The sequence below is a fragment of the Apodemus sylvaticus genome, chromosome 1 (assembly GCF_947179515.1).
Source record: "Apodemus sylvaticus chromosome 1, mApoSyl1.1, whole genome shotgun sequence".
In the NCBI taxonomy this organism is placed as follows: Eukaryota; Metazoa; Chordata; class Mammalia; order Rodentia; family Muridae; genus Apodemus; species Apodemus sylvaticus.
The window spans coordinates 51,661,682-51,680,069 of NC_067472.1; the positions used below are offsets into that span (position 1 = coordinate 51,661,682).

The 18,388-nt window shown below is 42.4% G+C and overlaps 1 protein-coding gene and 1 pseudogene across 1 annotated transcript; both read left to right on the plus strand.

The window, feature by feature from the left end:
• The first annotated feature begins 2,264 nt into the window (after window positions 1-2,264).
• Window positions 2,265-2,370, plus strand: LOC127676590 (uncharacterized; annotated as a pseudogene).
• A 2,547-nt stretch (window positions 2,371-4,917) lies between these two features.
• LOC127689968 (membrane-spanning 4-domains subfamily A member 6D-like) lies at window positions 4,918-17,184 on the plus strand. Its single transcript, XM_052189545.1, has 7 exons — window positions 4,918-5,062; window positions 6,616-6,778; window positions 7,946-8,080; window positions 10,820-10,876; window positions 13,715-13,927; window positions 15,753-15,854; window positions 16,614-17,184. The coding sequence occupies exons 2-7, from the start codon at window positions 6,632-6,634 to the stop codon at window positions 16,692-16,694; spliced, it is 735 nt and encodes a 244-aa protein (XP_052045505.1). The 5' UTR covers window positions 4,918-5,062; window positions 6,616-6,631; the 3' UTR covers window positions 16,695-17,184.
• Window positions 17,185-18,388: the final 1,204 nt, after the last annotated feature.

Below are 18,388 nucleotides of genomic sequence, written 5' to 3' on the forward strand. Positions count from 1 at the left end.
GGTCAAAGAACAAGTGACACTCAAGAGGCCAGAACTGGCTAGGGGTCAGGCTATGTCGAGAACTGTAGGAGGAATGGCAGCGGCGACCTCTATGTAAATGCCGGGGCCAGCACTGCTGCAAAGGCACATCTGCAGGAGGACCTAATTGAGGACTGCCTAAGAGACCAAGGATTGTTGCACAGACAATGCCAGCCAACCAGGAACTGCTGTTTAGAAGAGATGCTTTCTTGGGACCAATGGGGCATGGATGGAGGGTATTAAAGGAGCTTGCAGCAGTGTTCAGACTGTCTGCAGTGTTTCTCACCTGCTCCTGGAATGTGTGGTGTTGATTCCAACCCCCGAGGGCAGGCAGGGTTGGGCAACGAGTAGTCGAGGGCAGCAAAGAATCACACTTCCAGACGTTGTCAAGGGCTTTATTCTCTTTGGGTCTCGTGATCTAGGGGACATGTTTGGAACTTGGACTTCCATTTCTCACATTCCTTTGTATGAATTTATTTTTAGGGTAGAGATTCTTTGTGATCATTTAATGTACAGTGGAAGCCTGTGTTGCTGTGTCCCTCTCTTCCTTGGATGCAAGGTGACCTGTTAGAACCCTTGTAGTCTGAGTAGTGGACTTCATTGGAAGACGGTTCAAGCATTTTCTATTGCATAGTAATCAGTTACACAAAGCTAGGATCTTAAAAACAAACAAACAAACAACCCCCCACACACAACTTTATTGTCTCTCAGCCTCCATGTGTCAAGAAGGGACATAGTTTTGTTGGGCCCTGACTTGTAAGTCACAGGCTATGCTTGTGTTGTTGGCTGGATTGAGGTGTCCTATGGATATTCTGGTCCTCTTTGAAGCTTGCAGAGAGAATCCATTTATTTTCTGGTTTAGAATGAATGATAGTGTAATGATAGTATATAAAGAGCAGCTTTTCTTTAGCCATCGGACCACCATTAATGTCAGGATGACATTCAACACTCCTTGCTAATATTTTCTCTTCATTTGTGTGGGGCACACCTGTGTATAAAATGCGATGCCACTTCTGTGAGATGGTCAATGCCTTAGAATTCTCTAGAGGGACAGAACTGAGAGAATGCATATATATTGCAAAGGGAAATAAAGAGAAAATAAAGAAGCAAAGATGTTAAGTTCCTTGAGTTGTTTTTTTTTTTTTTTTAAATTTGGCACACATAATTATTCTAGGTTCATGTATAACAATATCCTTTATGATAGAATCAAAGTCAACTGATCGATGTGGTGATTGATTTTTTTTTTTTTTTTTTGAACTTAGTCAGATTTGGAACCAATGAAGAGAGATACTGGAGGGCAGTCTTTAAGGGGATTTCAAAGGAGGATTAACTGGGTGGAGAATACTCTCCCTGACTGTAGGTGGGCAATGTCTTCCCATTAGAGGGGTCTAAGGAAGAGGTGCTGCCACCTGCTGGTGAAGTTTTGCACATCGGCTCTGTTATTATTGCGGCTGCTCCCTTTATGGGCTGCCACAGAGCCCAACTTCTTTGGCCTTCCAACACAGACTAAAGACTAACAGTTCAACAGGAATCCACCAGGCTCTCAGTGCCAGATTGAGTCCTTGGAGACATCAAGCTTCATGGGCTGAGCAGTCTCCTCAGTATTGTGTAACTACCTAGCCGGTGTCATATAAACAAATCCAATAATTTCCCTTTGCAATATATATTCATTCTCTCAGTTCTGTCCCTCTAGAGAATTCTAAGGCATTGACCATCTCACAGAAGTGGCATCACATTTTATACACAGGTGTGCCCCACACAAATGAAGAGAAAATATTAGCGAGGAGTGTTGAATGTCATCCTGACATTAATGGTGGCCCGATGGCTAAAGAAAAGCTGCTCTTTCCACAATCCCTGTTTCAAAAGACCACCTCATAGAATGCTCCATGATATTGAGAATCCTAGAGGTTTCTGGATTTTACTCCAACAACTTGTTACAATGAATTCATCTGGGATACTGAAAAACCAACCAGGAATTCAACATCTCTTTCAGTCTGGGCACATCTGTCCATTGTCTTACTATGAGACCTGCAGAAGATTCTCCTGGCTGGTAAGCAGGAGGAAGGCCATCCAGAGACACGGAAGCAGGAAACGGGATGAAGCAGACTGTGGAAGAAGCATGCCAATGGTGTCCTACACGGTTAGATGGCTTCTTAGCGAAGTGGCGAGTAAGCCCCAGAGCTGCTCCCTCACCTTATTACCCCTGGATCCGGGGGCAGACAGGAGCCATAGCCAATAATCAAATAATAGTTCCTGCTGTGTCACATGTGTGCCAGTAGGTGGCAGAGAGGAGAGAGGCTATGTCTACACTCAGCGAGCTTTGAACATGAAAATGATTAGTAGTCTAACATTCCTTTAAACAAGTGAGCCTGAGATGACCACCAGTCTGATGCCAGGCAGGCCTGGATGGGTTCCCAGCATGGATAGCAAGACAGAGACTAGAAGGATCCCACATGGAACTGCAAGCCCTGGGAAAGAGCGAGCCCAAGATAGAAGAACCTTGCAAGGGATAACTGGTTGGGGAGGAGGCAACGAGTATTGTCCAAGATGACCACAAGTCTGGTGTCATGGTGCCTTGACATGGAGCTAGCCTGGAACGACCCTCAGTCAGATGCTCCACAGGCCTGGAGCAGGGGGGTGTAGACTGTGACCGAGATGGCTCCTGCCTGGTGCCATAATGCATGAGTGCGGCATAACATTCCTCAGACCACTCCTGAGATGCACAGACACTCAGAGACCCCTGGCACCACCAAAAGGAGCAAGTAAGAGGAGGAGAAATTGAAGGGAAAGAGAAACAGAAGGATGTGGGCACAATGAAGAGAGGCAGAACTGGAGACTCGAGCATAGTGAGGAACAGCCTGATGTGAGTAGCCAGTGATGCCACCTGGGACCATGGTGGGGTCCTGGCCTGTGCTGCTGCCATGGACCACATCTGCATCTGGGCCCTACAGCCGCAGAAGTCTGTTACCAGCAAAGGCCAAGCATGTGACCCTGGTCTGGGCTGCTGACTGGGGACAAGTTGATGTCTAAGGGCTCATCTGAGCATCATGGGAGAGCTGGCTCTGGTGGGCTAAGAGACAGAGAGCTGACTCCATCCCTAGTCAGCTCAAGTACTCAGGAGAATAGGGCACACACTTGAGGAGCTGCAGGTGAGCGCCTCTCAAGGATAGATGCATATGAGAGTTGGCGTTACCACACTTGTCTCTCTTTGTGTGGCATTAACAAGGAAGAGACACTCTCCTACCTCTCCCCTCACCACCTTTGGCAGGTAGAAGACCTGACCCTGGGATCATGAGAGCAGGAGAGCTAGACCTACTCCTCACCAGTTGCAGCATATAGGGTGGGACCTGCACTTAACCTGGCAGCACAGTAAAGCTGACCCTGGATGTGGAGGTTGATGGTGAGCGGGCCCCAACGGTGTAAACATGTCTGCAACTAGCTTGCCAAGAGACAGAGTGGGTGAGAGAGAGATGCCCTCTCCCACCCACTTTCTTTGCCATCTATGGCAGGTGGGAGAGCTGACCCCAGGGTTCTGCGAGTGGGAGAACTGGTCCTGTCCCTCACTGGCAATTGTGGGTGAGCTGAGAGCTGTGGACTGACAAGCTCAAAACCCTCTCAGGCCCGGATTCAGGGCTTTGAATTGACCCAGGATATTGAATTCAATATCTACCTCATCAATGAAGTAGACGAAGGGAGTGATCTTGTAGACCCAAAGCTATAGGCTCTCCATGACTCAGGGCAACAGGATATCTGAGAAAAGTCCCAGTGAGGTTTCAGTATTTATAGAGTAGCAGAAGTCAGAGGTCTCATACCAGACCAAGAATCATTGCAATGAATATTTGCAAGCAAAGAAGAGTAGACAAAAGGTTACACTGTGGGACACACTGTGACATACCACAGCTTCCACAATGAGATTTTTTTTCTTTATGGGGGGGGGAGTTGCAAGGGCAGGTATGAGAGGAGGGAGAGAGAAGTGGGATTGTGGTGCATGATGTGAAATACATAGAACCAATAAAAGTTTAAAAAATAACAGTGTCGTAAGATCATTGGGTGTTCGTGTCTTCTTTCTGTTCCCTTGTTTTAGATTAGGGGTGTTTCCTGATAGTCATATTTTAGTAGTGATCTAGATTTTTGAGTTTTTCAGAAATCATTAAATATTTTGTAAGTTCATTGAGCAAAGCATTTGAAAGTATAGACTACTCTTTATTTACTTGTAGATCTTAGTTTTTAACCCCATGTGTGAGTCCTCTAGCACGGAGCAGTCACAGAGCTGAGGGAAGCTGCTCTCACTGACGTTCTTCTTAACTCCACAAGAGCAGTGGCCTTGGCAAATATGATGTCTAACTCTGTTCATCTTCCTTGTTCCCTCTTGGCCACAGTTTCATGACTCACGAGTTTGGGAAGGACAGAAGTTTTTGCTTAGTTTTATGATACTCATACCATTGTGGGCCAACACAGAATACACAGCACTCCATTGACACTATGTCAGGATCTGGAGGCAATGCTATTATTAGCAGACACAAACCAGCTCGGAAGAACACCATTGTCAGTTTTCATAACAACTTGGTTCACTCTATTCTTGGCACCTAATAGACATGTAAGCATCATGTACACCGAGACTCAGCATCAGAAATCAGCTTCTCTGATTTCCTCAGCAGGCACAGCTCTGCCACTGAGTGTGTATTCTAGATCTAGGATAATTAGAGAGACATAAAATTCAATCCAGTGATGAAAAATGCCAGTGCTTGCGTGATTGTATTTTATGGGAAGGCAAAGTAACCTGCAAGTCTCCCAGAACTGGTCCAATTAGTCATTTTCCCGGTTACTGGAAGTCTATGAAAAAGGAAGTGCAGGCACATTCACATGTCCACAGATTTTAAGCACCACTTCCTGTGCAGTGAGCACAGAAGAAGGAAGGGCTGGGGACAGTTAGAAGTTCACAAGAAGGAACCAAGGATCAGACTGAGAAAACACAGAGTTAAAGACCTTGGGGTTCCTGAGAGCTCAGCTGCAAGTGACTGGGTGACAAGGCACACAGGCTCAGGTAGGCAACCCTGAAGAGAAATTCCTCTGTACAGCACTCTATTTCTGGGACTGCATTATAAGAAATTGTTGACGCTTATGAAAGCAATGGAGACACTGGGACACTCCAGAACTAAATGGGCAAACGGAATGGGTATTGGGTTTCTGTCTTGGCTGTTTCTAGTTCCATGATCTTGGTAGTCACTGTATTAAGGTCATATTAATAAGTGTAGGGAGCTCTTGTGCCTGCAGAGAGAGTGGAACAGAAAAGACAGGCAAAATGAGCTCAGAAACCGATTCCACAGGCAACTTGATCCTTCCTGACAAGGGATCCTTCCTAACAGTTCTGACCTTGAACTTCAGGTTACAATTCCAGGACTTCTTACACTGCATTCAGATGCTTCTCTGCACTGAGAAGACTCAGGCACAGGCTGCCCCTGGAAAGTGGGAAAATATAGAGGAATCAGAGCCAGAGACAGCTGGTGCCCCACACCCGACTGTGTGTAGGCAACTGGTTAATAATGAAAATTTTAAATATCTATTTAGCATCAAGTCTATGCCATTATAAAACATGTGTGATTTTCACACATAAATCAAAATTTACCTCGGAAATTTGTGTTTGATTATGACTTTACTAACAAATAGAATTACTGCGAGGGTCCTAGAATATGATAAAATATTCTGGGCAGATGCTGGAAATAATACTATGAGACAAACAATGAACAAATAGTCCTCAGTAGTTAGAGTAGTATGTAACATGAATTGGAAAAATTAAAAATGGAATTTTACTTATATCTCAAGACTGGTAGAATAACCTGAGGATAAAACTCATCAAAATAAGGACCAGTGCACTTGAACATGATAGCAACTAGGAAATAAAGCTACATTTGGAAGTCTTTTTTATTACAGTTACTTGTGTGTGTGTGTGTGTATGCATTTATGTGTATGTGTGTCGAAGCAAACAGGCAGACATGCAGGTCATAGATAGCTTGCAATGCATCTCTCCTTCTGCTCTGTGGGCCCAGCAGACTGAACTCGGATCTGCAGACCTGAAGTCAAGTACCTTTACCTACTGAGCCATTTTGACAGTTCCATTCTACAAGTTTTATGTGAACATTTGGCTCTGCACCCTGGGTTCAGTGGGAGTCGTTGTCATGTTCTGAATATGTTCATTGTCTAAAAACAACAATCTATCTCAAACAGGAAAAAAGACCCTCCTGAATCCAAGGTTTGGGTTTCTAAATGTTCTTTAGTCTTCTAGTTTCTTTCCCTGGAGGATAAGTCAAGAATGCAGTAAGGTGTTCACCTACAGATGTGTGTGTGTGTGTGTGTGTGTGTGTGTGTGTGTGTGTGAGAGAGAGAGAGAGAGAGAGAGAGAGAGAGAGAGAGAGAGAGAGAGAGAGAGAGGAGAGAGAGGAGAGAGAGGGGGAGAGAGAGAGACAGAGACACAGAGAGAGAGAGACAGAGACAGAGAGAGAGAGAGAGAGAGAGAGAGAGAGAGAGAGAGAGAGAGAGAGAGAGAGAGAAGCTGGGTGTGCAGTTCTTTGTAAGAGCTGAGTCCATTTTCCCTTCCAGCTGTGGGAGGTCCATCATGATTCCACAGATAGTGACCAATGAGACTGTCACAGTGATTTCACCAAATGGAATCAGCTTTCCACAAACAGATAAACCCCAGCCTACCCACCAGAAGCAAGACACTCTGAAGAAACATCTAAAGGCAGAGATCAAAGTGATGGCGGTAAATCCCACTCCGAACACCCTGGGGTGGGAGGAGGGCAGAGGGTGAGGCTCTACATATTAGGACCAGAGATGAATTTGGGTGTGGGGAGTGGGAAACTTCAGTTTTGACAGAGTGATCACAGTGGTCTGTAGACTGGTGGAAGGCCCTTGGAAAGCTGCTTACATCTTTAAGACTTTCCACAAAATGGCAAGTATGTTCCCTGTTTCAAAGTACTTGGACAGTTATCCAATGACCTTATTCCACCAGCCATTGAGATTCTGTTGTTTAATTCTATTTTTTTTTATTTTTTGGAGAGTACTTGCTAAGTATTTTATTTATGAAATCATTTGTAGCTATGTGCTCGCTGAGTGTAGAACAACCTTCTCCTCTTTAGTGAGAAGAGATGATACAAAAGAATCATCGGTTTGCCTCTCTGTGCTCATCCAGAATATACTAAAGGAACTTCTGGGTACAGGGAGATGAGAAAGAACATACATTTTGTGCTATGAGGAAAGATGAAAGTATAAAACACTGCCTACATGGACTTTGTGTCACCCAGTCCCAGAACTTAATGGAACTGATTGATGGCCTTGTCTTGGGCATACATACAATCCTCTGGATTTCTTTGAAACTCATGTAACAAAAACGTTTATAAATTTGCTTAATCAAAATCACAATAGTTGTGAGTCTATGAGGTGAAGAAGGATATCAGGAAGATAAAGTTACCCTTTGAATATAGAGGCAAGGGATCGCCAGACCGGACACCCGGCCTGAAGGTGCTGTGGAGCAGGCCAGAGAGGCTAGCCCTCTGTGGTGTTCTGTGGGATCTGGGAGATGTCCAGTGAGGCTTCCACAATCTAGTGCTCAGTGGGAGGACTTTCAGATGCCTCTTCTTCCCACAAGAGGGAGCATGAGGCTTGCTAACTGTGCACTCAAGCTCAGACCCAGCCAAAAGATGCCAGAAGGGGTCACAAGCATGACAGAAATAACTGAAGGTGACCAGAGGTTCTAGCAGAACCATATCTGCTCCAGAATGAACTTTCCTCTCTTACTGCAGAGCTTGTACAGTGTCTGTGTGCTCACCGGGATGTTGTAGAAGATGACAATGCATGGGCACCATGGGAAAAATGGAGAGGTCCTTCTTGTCATTGTTGGTTTAATCTTCCATCTCCCTTCTTTTGACAGACAATCCAGATCATGTGTGCTGTGATGGTGTTGGCTCTGGGAATCATTTTGGCATCTGTTCCCTCCGTCCCACATTTTACCTCAGTGTTTTCTGTCCTGTTAAAATCTGGCTACCCATTTGTAGGAGCTTTGTTTGTAAGTAGACTTCTGTGGGCAATAGGATTGGGAGGACAGAGAAGGGAGCTTTCACCTAGCTGTATTTCTGTGCACTGTGAAAAAGAGGTCAGTGGTGGACCTTGCCATCAGAGTAGGACATTGTGTAGAAGGGCAGCCATTATGTCATCCCGAAGATTTCCCCATCTAGTTCAAATAAACAGTTCTTATGAAATTTATTCACCCTTTCAAGATACCTCTCGAACACTGATGACTTTAGTGACTTCCTGGCTTTAGGAAAAAGTCTTAGACTTTTTCTTTTTTTTTAAATTTTTTTTATTTGATATAATTTATTTACATTTCAAATGATTTCCCTTTTCTAGCCCCCCCACTCCCTGAAAGTCCCGTAAGCCCCCTTCTCTTCCCCTGTCCTCCCACCCACCCCTTCCCACTTCCCTGTTCTGGTTTTGCCGAATACTGCTTCACTGAGTCTTTCCAGAACCAGGGGCCACTCCTCCTTTCTTCTTGTACCTCATTTGATGTGTAGATTATGTTTTGGGTATTCCAGTTTTCTAGGTTAATAACCACTTATTAGTGAGTGCATACCATGATTCACCTTTTGAGTCTGGGTTACCTCACTTAGTATGATGTTCTCTAGCTCCATCCATTTGCCTAAGAATTTCATGAATTCATTGTTTCTAATGGCTGAATAGTACTCCATTGTGTAGATATACCACATTTTTTGCATCCACTCTTCTGTTGAGGGATACCTGGGTTCTTTCCAGCATCTGGCAATTATAAATAGGGCTGCTATGAATATAGTAGAGCATGTATCCTTATTACATGGTAGGGAATCCTCTGGGTATATGCCCAGGAGTGGTATAGCAGGATCTTCTGGAAGTGAGGTGCCCAGTTTTGGGAGGAACCGCCAGACTGATTTCCAGAGACTTTTTCTTAGAAGTGGGATTCAGACGATCTAGAGCTTTCAGTATAGTTCAAGGTCATCCAGTGGAACACACTGCAGGAGGGAACACTTTCATTCTTTGGATCTGGCTGTATATTCCTCTGAGACTGCTCCATGTCTTGGGTCAGGAGGTCATGAAGGTCCTTTTCTCAGAGGACATCTCTACTCTAGACTGATATGGATGAATTTCACTCACAAGTGAGGTTTCCTATCTCTGTGGCTTTCCATCTGAGTACTACAGCTCAGTAACAGTTTTTCCCCTTCCTACATTTCTTCCTTTAATTCATCCACGGCTCAACCTTACCTTCTGTTGTGTCAATGATTTCTTCTTTAGTCAGGCCAATACATTGACTTCATCCATTGTCCTTGAGTGTTCTTCTATTGTCTGACGGTCCATTCTAGAGTCCTTAGTTGTTGTCCCGTTTTGGTCCTCTCCTGACTTCCATGTCTAGACTTCTTAAGCTTTCCTTCTGGTGAATTTACTTGATGACTTTGATAGTTGTTGGACAACATTTTATTGGAGTGTTTGTAGATCTAATTGAGGCCAGGATGATGGACGAATGGGTGACGAGAGAGGGGAGGCGCTGTTCTTTCAGATCATGTGAAAGATGCATACTGTCAACACCATTTCACTGTCGAAGTAACCCTCTGCATGGCGGTGTGCAGTTGTTTTTATTCTTAGAGTTTTCTTCCTCTCCATTTTGTGGTCTTCTCATGTCAAGCAGCATTATTCCCATGGGAAAAGTTATTGAGTTACTTTTCATTTAACTTTAAGAACACACACTTAGAGCAGCTGGTGTAGTAACTCAACAGTAGAACACTTGAGTAATATGTATAAGATACTGGGTCTAACCCCCAACATCACCAAGAAAAGGAATTACTTATGTGTATGGGCACATTGATGAATTCTGGAGACTGAAATATCAGATAGTCTTGCATTTTGAAATTCATCTTCAGAAACGTTCTATTACTTAACTTTTGTAAGTCTACTGAGTCTGAGAACATATTTTCCTTGATGCTCTGAACAGTGTTTAAGAAAGAGTTCGTGCCATCCAGTCCTCCTGCCTTTTGTTATCGTTCACCCGATGTCTGGAGTCCCCAGATAAGAGCTGGTTTTCAGCTCTTGCACGGCAGCTAACAAATTGGATTCTGTTTTCCTGCAAGGAACTAGTAGATCTTATTTTTAAACTCTTACAAGACTTTGAAGGACACACCTCAGAAGTCATATTGGGAATTAGTACTATTCTTGCACTAACACCAAACAAAGGTGTTGCAAGAAAAGGAAACTAAAGGTGAAATTCTCAGGAATGTAATTTCAAAATTCGTTATCAAAATAGTAGCACACTGAGTATGACAGCACATGAAAAACATTACTCAGCCTGGTCAAATGGGATTTGCTCAGAGCATTAAATGTGGCTTAATGTATGCCACCAAGTAAATGCTCTTCTTTTATTAATGGAGATACAAATCCAAAACAGCAATTTCTTGGTATTTTTCATTCTAAAGCATTATCTTGTATTTTTCTTTGGAGATCAGACTCCTAAATTTTTCTTTCCCATAAACAAACACTCATTTGCTATCTTTTAAGGTGTTCATTAATTTTAATGGTATAGATTTAAGCTCATATCTGTCTTTTCTCAAAACTTTCTAGATATTACATGGGCAAGGGGGGAAAATCTATGCATCTGCGTGTGTCTTATATCACTGGTCAGTTTTTAACAGGGCTTTTCTCGTCTGAGTGTCTCAGAGGCCCCTAACACTGCAGCTATTCTGTATTTTCACACTGGATTGACAATGTTTTCCTCTTCCCTGAGCAGTTTGCCATCTCTGGAATTCTATCTGTTATCACAGAGACAAAGATGACTAAGCCTTTGGTAAGTACAAGAGCTATAACCTACAACTAATGGGGATGGAACTTATTGAGAACATTTTCAAGCCAAAAAGAAAAAAAGGGGGGGGCAGTTTCTCCATATTGAGCGTTAGAAGCTAAGTTTAGAATAGCTATTTCTTAGACTTAGAAACTCATTCTAACTTTTCGGTAACCCTGTACAGAGTGTGTTCTTCCTGCCCAGGTGCCCAAAATAAAAGCCTATATGATATTAACAATCAGTGCCCAAGAATCTCATGCAAAAAATGTTTGCTTCCTTATGATGCCGTCAATAAATAACAGGCTCTTGCATCATCAATTTCATTGCATTGGGGCATACTAGGAGGTTAGTAATCATAACCCTGGGACCATTTATAAGCTGAAGATTCAGATGGTCTAAAAGGAAGCAAAAGGAAGAAAAATAAACATTTCTCTTTGTCTTTCACTGGCATGTGACCTTTTCTACTTTGCCTAGTCATCTCTGTAAATGTAACTTTTATTCACCTGATGTAATTGTCATCTTGGAAGCTTTCTGCTGAATGAGCTCACCTTTTTTAATTCTTTCTGAACTCTGGCTAGCCAGTTCATCTCAGCTGTTTTGGCTCAAATGCCTCTGCACATTGACTGATTCAATTTGGCTTCTAACTGAATTGCTTTGCTTGGCCTCTGACTAACTTTGGCAATTTGTTCTAATCTGGCTCCTTATTCTCTGGCTTCAACTGCCTCTGCTGACCTGCCCTGAACCGCACGAGCTCATGAATGAACTCAGCTCCACCGCACTGCTCTTAAATGGATTCTCTTTCTGCGCTGCCCTCACGAGAGTTGGGCGTATCCTCTCTCTAACTCCGTCAGTCTTTCTCTGACTCATCACTTTGTCTACCTCTCAATTAGTCACCACTTTCAACGGGCTGCTTCACTCTACAAATTCATTTTACCTTTAAAAGTGTGTACTAAGGACATGGCTGCATTCCAGCTGGCTTACCCAAAGCTCGGTCTTTGGATGTGACTGCTTGCCAAAGCAGCCATGTTGCTGGATTAAAATTCCTCTACACCTCTCCATGATCATGGCCCGACCCATGGCATGAGCTGGAATATTTCATTATTCCATCAAGCTGATCACATGAGGCACTTTGTCAAAACAACAAAAAGTCTTTCACAAAATATTAAAATTTTATTTGTCAGTGGTGGAACAAAAAGGCTTATAGAAAAGGTACATTTGTTATGAGTTTGCTGTATAATTTAAACTACTAACTGAAGAACTTAAGAAAACAGATTAGATGTTGTCTACATGAGGAGTTTTCTTCCATATTTGAACTATAACACATAAATTATGACACTTCTGTCAGGACTTGCTTTCAGCATCCTGTTGTGATTATTTGAACAAGAAGTTCAACAGTGTGACTTGTTAGTGTTCCAAAGCATCAGAACTAAGTGATCTATTTAATCCTGAAAAGAAAGTAGCCTCAGGCCAAGTCATACTTGGGTATTAGGTCTTCATCACATGATTTTTTTGGGGGGAGGGGAAGAGGCATGCCAGATCCAAACTAAGTCACTGAAGCTATTGGTAGATAGGGAAAATTTGGGTTCTGCACTCCCACCTTTGGCTACACTCTGTCGGAGATTTTTCAGGCTTATCTCACAGGATGCTACTTGTAGTCATGGATGAAGCTGTTAGACAAATCCTCTCAAATGACAGTTGGGTATACGCTGTTACCTTTATACATATATGTCTACAATCTGTAGAAAGGTCTTAGCTCATATTGTAAGCCAAAGAAGAAATGAAGCTGCTTCGGAGATCAGTTTATGTATCTTTCTACATTATGAGTGGTGTAGACATGAGGTCCAGGGTGACAGCAGAAAGTCACCGAGGAGCTGAATGAGAACACTAAGTCTAGGGATATCTAGACATTCTTGTGTCTTGACATTCATCTAGCCTTAACTGTTTTTTTCTTCCTTCCATTGTTTGTGTTCATATTGTATTATCTTTTGTCATGTGCTGACAAAGGATAGAGTCTTCTGCACCTGACCTTTAGCATAGCCAGTCATATGTGTATACATACCCCAGGGTCTGGTCAATACTACAGACCATGTCCTCACATTTATTTTCAGGTGTATGTGCTTTTCAGAGAGAGAGGTAGTATGCCAGGGGGTGGCAGAATAACTACTTTACCTGCCACTCCTGTGTGTTTTTGAGGATTCTAAGTGTAGGAGTCAGATTTACTTTTCTGCAGCAAACACATGGGATGAATCAACTTATGAAGAGGAAAGGTTTGTCTGGGCCCACATTTTAAGAAGCCCTCATGGTATGGCTGTGTGGATCTGTTTCTTTGGAACCATTAGAGAAGCAGAGCATGTTGGGAAACAAAGTATGACAAACCTTCAGTCAGGCATCAATTGCTAATGGTTCTACCACTTCACACTAGCATCCACCTGGGTATTAGGTCTTCATCACATGATTTTTTTTGGGGGGGGGGAGGGGAAGAGGCATGCCAGATCCAAACTAAATCACTGAAGGCATCGGTAGATAGGGGAAATTTGGGTTCTGCACTCCCACCTTTGGCAACACTCTATCGGAGATTTTTCAGGCTTATCTCACAGGATGCTTCTTGTAGTCATGGAAGAAGCTGTTAGAAAGACAATATTTTCTTCCCTGCCTCTGAAGTGCTGTCTGGCATAGGGTGCTACTTATCCAATCATAATTTACCTTCTGGGTTTATATGTTTGTAGACACTAGAGAGCACTGAGAAATAAACTATTGTAGTTTTAGATCCTGAAAGAGAGAAGCAGCTGGGCCTATTATAATGTAGTGACTAAGAGGCGTATGTGATGTGTGTTGTCATTCCAGGTTCACGGAAGCCTAGCCCTGAACACCCTGAGTGTCCTCTCTGCCCTCACAGGCATCGTTATCCTCTCTGTCAGTCTGTCTGCTCTAGAGCCTGCCTTGCAACAATGCAAGCTGGTTATCACACAACAACTAGCCACAACTCCACAGTATTATCATTTCTTTCGCCCTGAGCCATCAAACAAGAGCTGTTTCATGGCCAAAGCTGCTCTGACTGTAAGTATTTCAAAAGGAAATGTTCCAGGTTCTAAAGATTTGTTTTGACAGCTGATTTCTTCTGCTTCCTGATTCAAAACTCTCGGTTTAGTCTTTCTTTGTTTTTGTTTTTATTAGTTTTTTTAAAAAAAATAACATATAAAGTAATTGGTTTCATTGTGGCATTCCTATAGACATTTTTATTTTCATTTTAATTCTTGTTTGTGCATTTAGGATAAAGCCAGAGCCATAGAAGACAGAGGCAAGAATGAACATATTGTTGAAATTCTTCACAGAGGGGATCATGTAGTAATAGCAGAATATTGATGGAAATTACCAAATTTAAAACTATAAAGACCGCCCCCTATTTCCTAAGAATTAAGAAGGTACTGCAGTTTTAGAGGCATAAAGGATAAAGGCTGCCAAACCAAGAGTCTTAGTTTATGGGGTAGCGAGTGAAGACAGGAAAGCATTTCAGAAAAACAAAACAGAACAAAAACAGAGATCAGGAAATGCACGAACCATGGTGCATGTGTGGGGCACAGGCACCAAGTGAGCCGAGCAGACCTCAGCCACATGATGAGAAACATTGTGGGAAGTGTTGGGGGTGGGGGGAAGTAAGGGCATCTACTCTGTCCAGTAATCACAGTAGCAGGGAGTAACAAGCCTGTGTGGAGGCGAGCTCACTGCTGCTTTCCTTACATCACAAAGAGATGAGGTTGTTAAATGAGGAGAAAAAGAAATACAGAGAAACAGAAGAAGAGTAACTGGCAGTGATGTGAGGGCTTCCATCTTATTGGAAACATGTCCATTGTCCTGTAACCATAAAAGTCAGATGATCAAGAGACAGCTGGACGAGTGACAGCCAGCCAGTTCTCCTCAACCCCAGGCTTTCTCAGTTCCTTATGGAGCTGAGCCCAGGGAGTCTTCCTTAGTTATGAAAACCACAATGATAAAAAGAATGTTTGCATTAGACACATAACAATGCGAGTAAATTAACTTCTGGAATGACTAAGCCTGACTTTAGAAGTCTGAAGCATTGGGTGGACCACAAAGAATAATGGCATTGTGGGATAGCTTCACACTGTAAGTCAGAGACTGCCTTGAATGTATTTCCTGGGACAGTGTCTAGGTATTGGAGGCATGTTCCATCTCTTTTCTAGCTGTGTGTATGCAGAAAAATGAAGAGTTTACAGTGTGATACTCATCTTCCTTCCTATCAAGCAGTCTTCACGAAGGACACCTCGGGACAGAGGCCATGGAATATGGGTTCTTTACTTGACCCTTCTTTGAGTTGATTTTTCATGTCACAGACTTAGAAACTGTACTGCTTTCCTGCCTTCTCACCATCACACACACACACAAAAATCCATCCCAAGGAAGAAGGTTCTATCAATGCTGACTTTTTCAAAGAACCTCACTAATCCTCACAAGTCTCTGCAGAGGAAATATTCCACAGATGTAATAAGAGAGCAGACTGAAGCTAGAAAAGCAGAGACATTAAGCAGCAGAAGAGAGGCAAGAGCAGGAGCCGTTGGCTCAGTCCTGGGGTCACTGCTCTCTGCTCTCTCACGGAGGGAATGGCGTAGTCAGGATCTGTGCCCAAGAAGAGTGAGAAGTGGCAGAAAATGGCTTTGTTGATTTGGTTTGTTCTCTTCACCTACTTCCTCCAAGGAATGAAGGGACCAGGCATCAATTTTAGCCCATTTTTAAGTTTGGGAGAATCCATTTCCTTTCTTGATGGTGTCTGATGGTGGAGATGGTTTCATCTCTATAATCACCTCCCTCCCAGGTATGAGGGCTTCAGCTGACTCAGTCACACCGACCTCTCTTCTCCTGAATTTAGGGAGTCATTTCACTGATGCTGGTCAGCAGTGTGTTGGAGCTTGGGCTGGCTTTGCTCTCTGCTGTGCTGTGGTGGAAACAGAGTTGCTCTGCTTTCTCTGGGGTGAGTATGCTAGAGGCCTCTTGAAATTTGCCTGGTGTCTCTCTGGGATATATTAGTCAATGCCACTAAGAATATCAGACAGAATAATCAGCCATCCTGAAATGTACACCATGCAACCTTTTTTCATAGCAAGGGTCCTTAGTATATATTGTAGAGAGGAGACAGAAGATGATGAGGGATACCTGGACAAGAAATAGTTGTACATCACATATATATTGGTTCTTTTTTCCCCAAATAATAACAGGTTTGAGGAAGTTAAACGCATCTCCTGGTCGTTTGTCTATAGTCAGGGATCCCTGTCTGTACTGCTCACTCAAACTAGAACACAGCTACCTCCCTTCTAATCAGGAAAACTTCTCTAAGAGTACCTATGCTCTAACAGTCTTAACTTGGCAATGGCTAGTTGCACACTTGAATGTGTTTAGCCCTCTTTGAGATCTTAAAACTCTTCCTTACCTCATAAATACTAAGGAAATATTGTGAAGTCATGCAGAGCTAAACTCAACTGACAACTTTTCAACAGCCAATGTCTTATCATACATCGTGAATGAATACCTTATGATGAACAAGAAATAGTTTTGGGAACTTAATGGAGAATTGTTCTCATCTTTAAATAAAAATGAAGCCTATGTAAAACTTTAAAGAAAATTATATTTATAACTATATCTATTTATCTGTAGCCAGAGGTAGATAGCTTCACATTTATTCAGTTAAATCTGAGTGAAGTCTGACACTTGATATATTTTCTTTTTTTTCTAGAATGTGTTTTTCCTGTCTCAGGACTCAAAGAATAAATCCAGTGTATCTGCAGAGTCACTTTGTAATCCTGCATATGAGTAACTACTGACTTCATAAGACTTAAGTAGAGATTACACAGCAGATCAGTCTTTAACATGATTTAGAAAAACCATTTACTGTGTGACAGCAATGCTTAATAGCTTAAAATGTGTGTGTTGGTTAATCAGCGACCATGAAAAACATACTGACTGGCTGGGTTCAGTAGCGTGCTCTGGATTTTGCTTCAGCCAAAGCACAGACCTGTAAATTCCAATTTATGTAGTGGTCAAAGAGCCCCAGATATTTTCTCAAAAACTAGAAGAATGTTTCATAGGATCATAGTAGAACTAATGAGCAACATTTTCGTCTTATCCTTGGCACTTGGCTACAGGAGGTACTGGTTAGTGCCTGAGATCTTATTCTTTGCATGTGGCATGGGACTTTATGGCATCTATTTTATTCATAAGTACATGAAGACAAGTCACCTGTTATGAAGTCTCAAAGAGCATACAAGTTATTGGTCTCCAAATAAAGTCTTTATGTCATCCCACAATTCATTGTATAGTTTTGTTTTTGCATTTAAGCACATGCCATATCACTTGACATAGACCTGTCAAGATGAAATATCTTTCTTCCCTCCTACGTGCAACCAACAGGTTCACAGAAAATCTCACCAAAAATATTCAATGTTTACTAAGACAAAATCAGGACATCTTTCTTCTTCTTTCTGATTTCAAAATAAAAAGGAACAGTTGTATTTTTAACTTTTTCCTAGTGCTTGGGCACATTTCTCCTATTTCTTTTTCTATTATAAATACTATCTACAAAGCCTGAAGAAATAACATCAAGAAAAGCATAGACTAGACTGAATCTGAATGGGTATTCAATATTTAGCAACACTGTCTGGGTACCAGTTGGGATACTTGATTTTGGAATCAGCAGAGTTAACAGGATAATTGTTTTGGTTTCAGGGCATTCATAGTCAAATATGAGAGGTGGCCTTAAGAGTAAACCTGGGATTGTATTGTACAGGAAATGCATTTAATCTCAGTCTAGAATAAAGTCTAATTTATTCTGCCCACAAAATGTAGGAAAAGGAGAAAGAATTGTGGGTTAACACACATGATATCAGCAGGAACAGCAATTGCTAGATTTCACTCCCTCCTTATACAAACTATGAAGTAGCTTATCTGGCATACGGTATTCATGGTCTAATTCCAGGCTATTTTCTCCTCCTATGTATGTGACTTTCTTCTCCGTATGTGGCCTTCTTCTTCGTCCTTGTTCAAGAGCATCTGCAGCAGTCCTTGGGTTAGGACAATGGCCATGTGTACATAAACTAAAAGTTTCTGAGAAACAACAGTCCACTCAACTCCATGAACACAGTCTAGACAGAAGAATTAGAAAGGAAGAATTAGAGTCAAGTGAATGGGGCTGGATTTGATAAAAACACATATATCCAAGTAGGGCATATACAATGTGAAAGAAATCGACACACAAAAAAGGACTCTAAGCTCTTCTTCACTTGAACTTCATCTAAAGAAGACAGCATGTTGGTGAGGTTGTGGGGCAGTGAGTCCACCAGATACAAACAAAAAGGCTGTGTCTATAATGGTTCTATAAAAGGTGCTTCATTCTGTGGCCGGATGCTCCTCAGGCTCTTTCTACAGCTCATTAGTCCACTTCCAGTCTTAGGAATACTTTTCTTGATAAACTGTCTCTCTTTCTAACAAGAGTCTTTGATCTACAACAGAAGA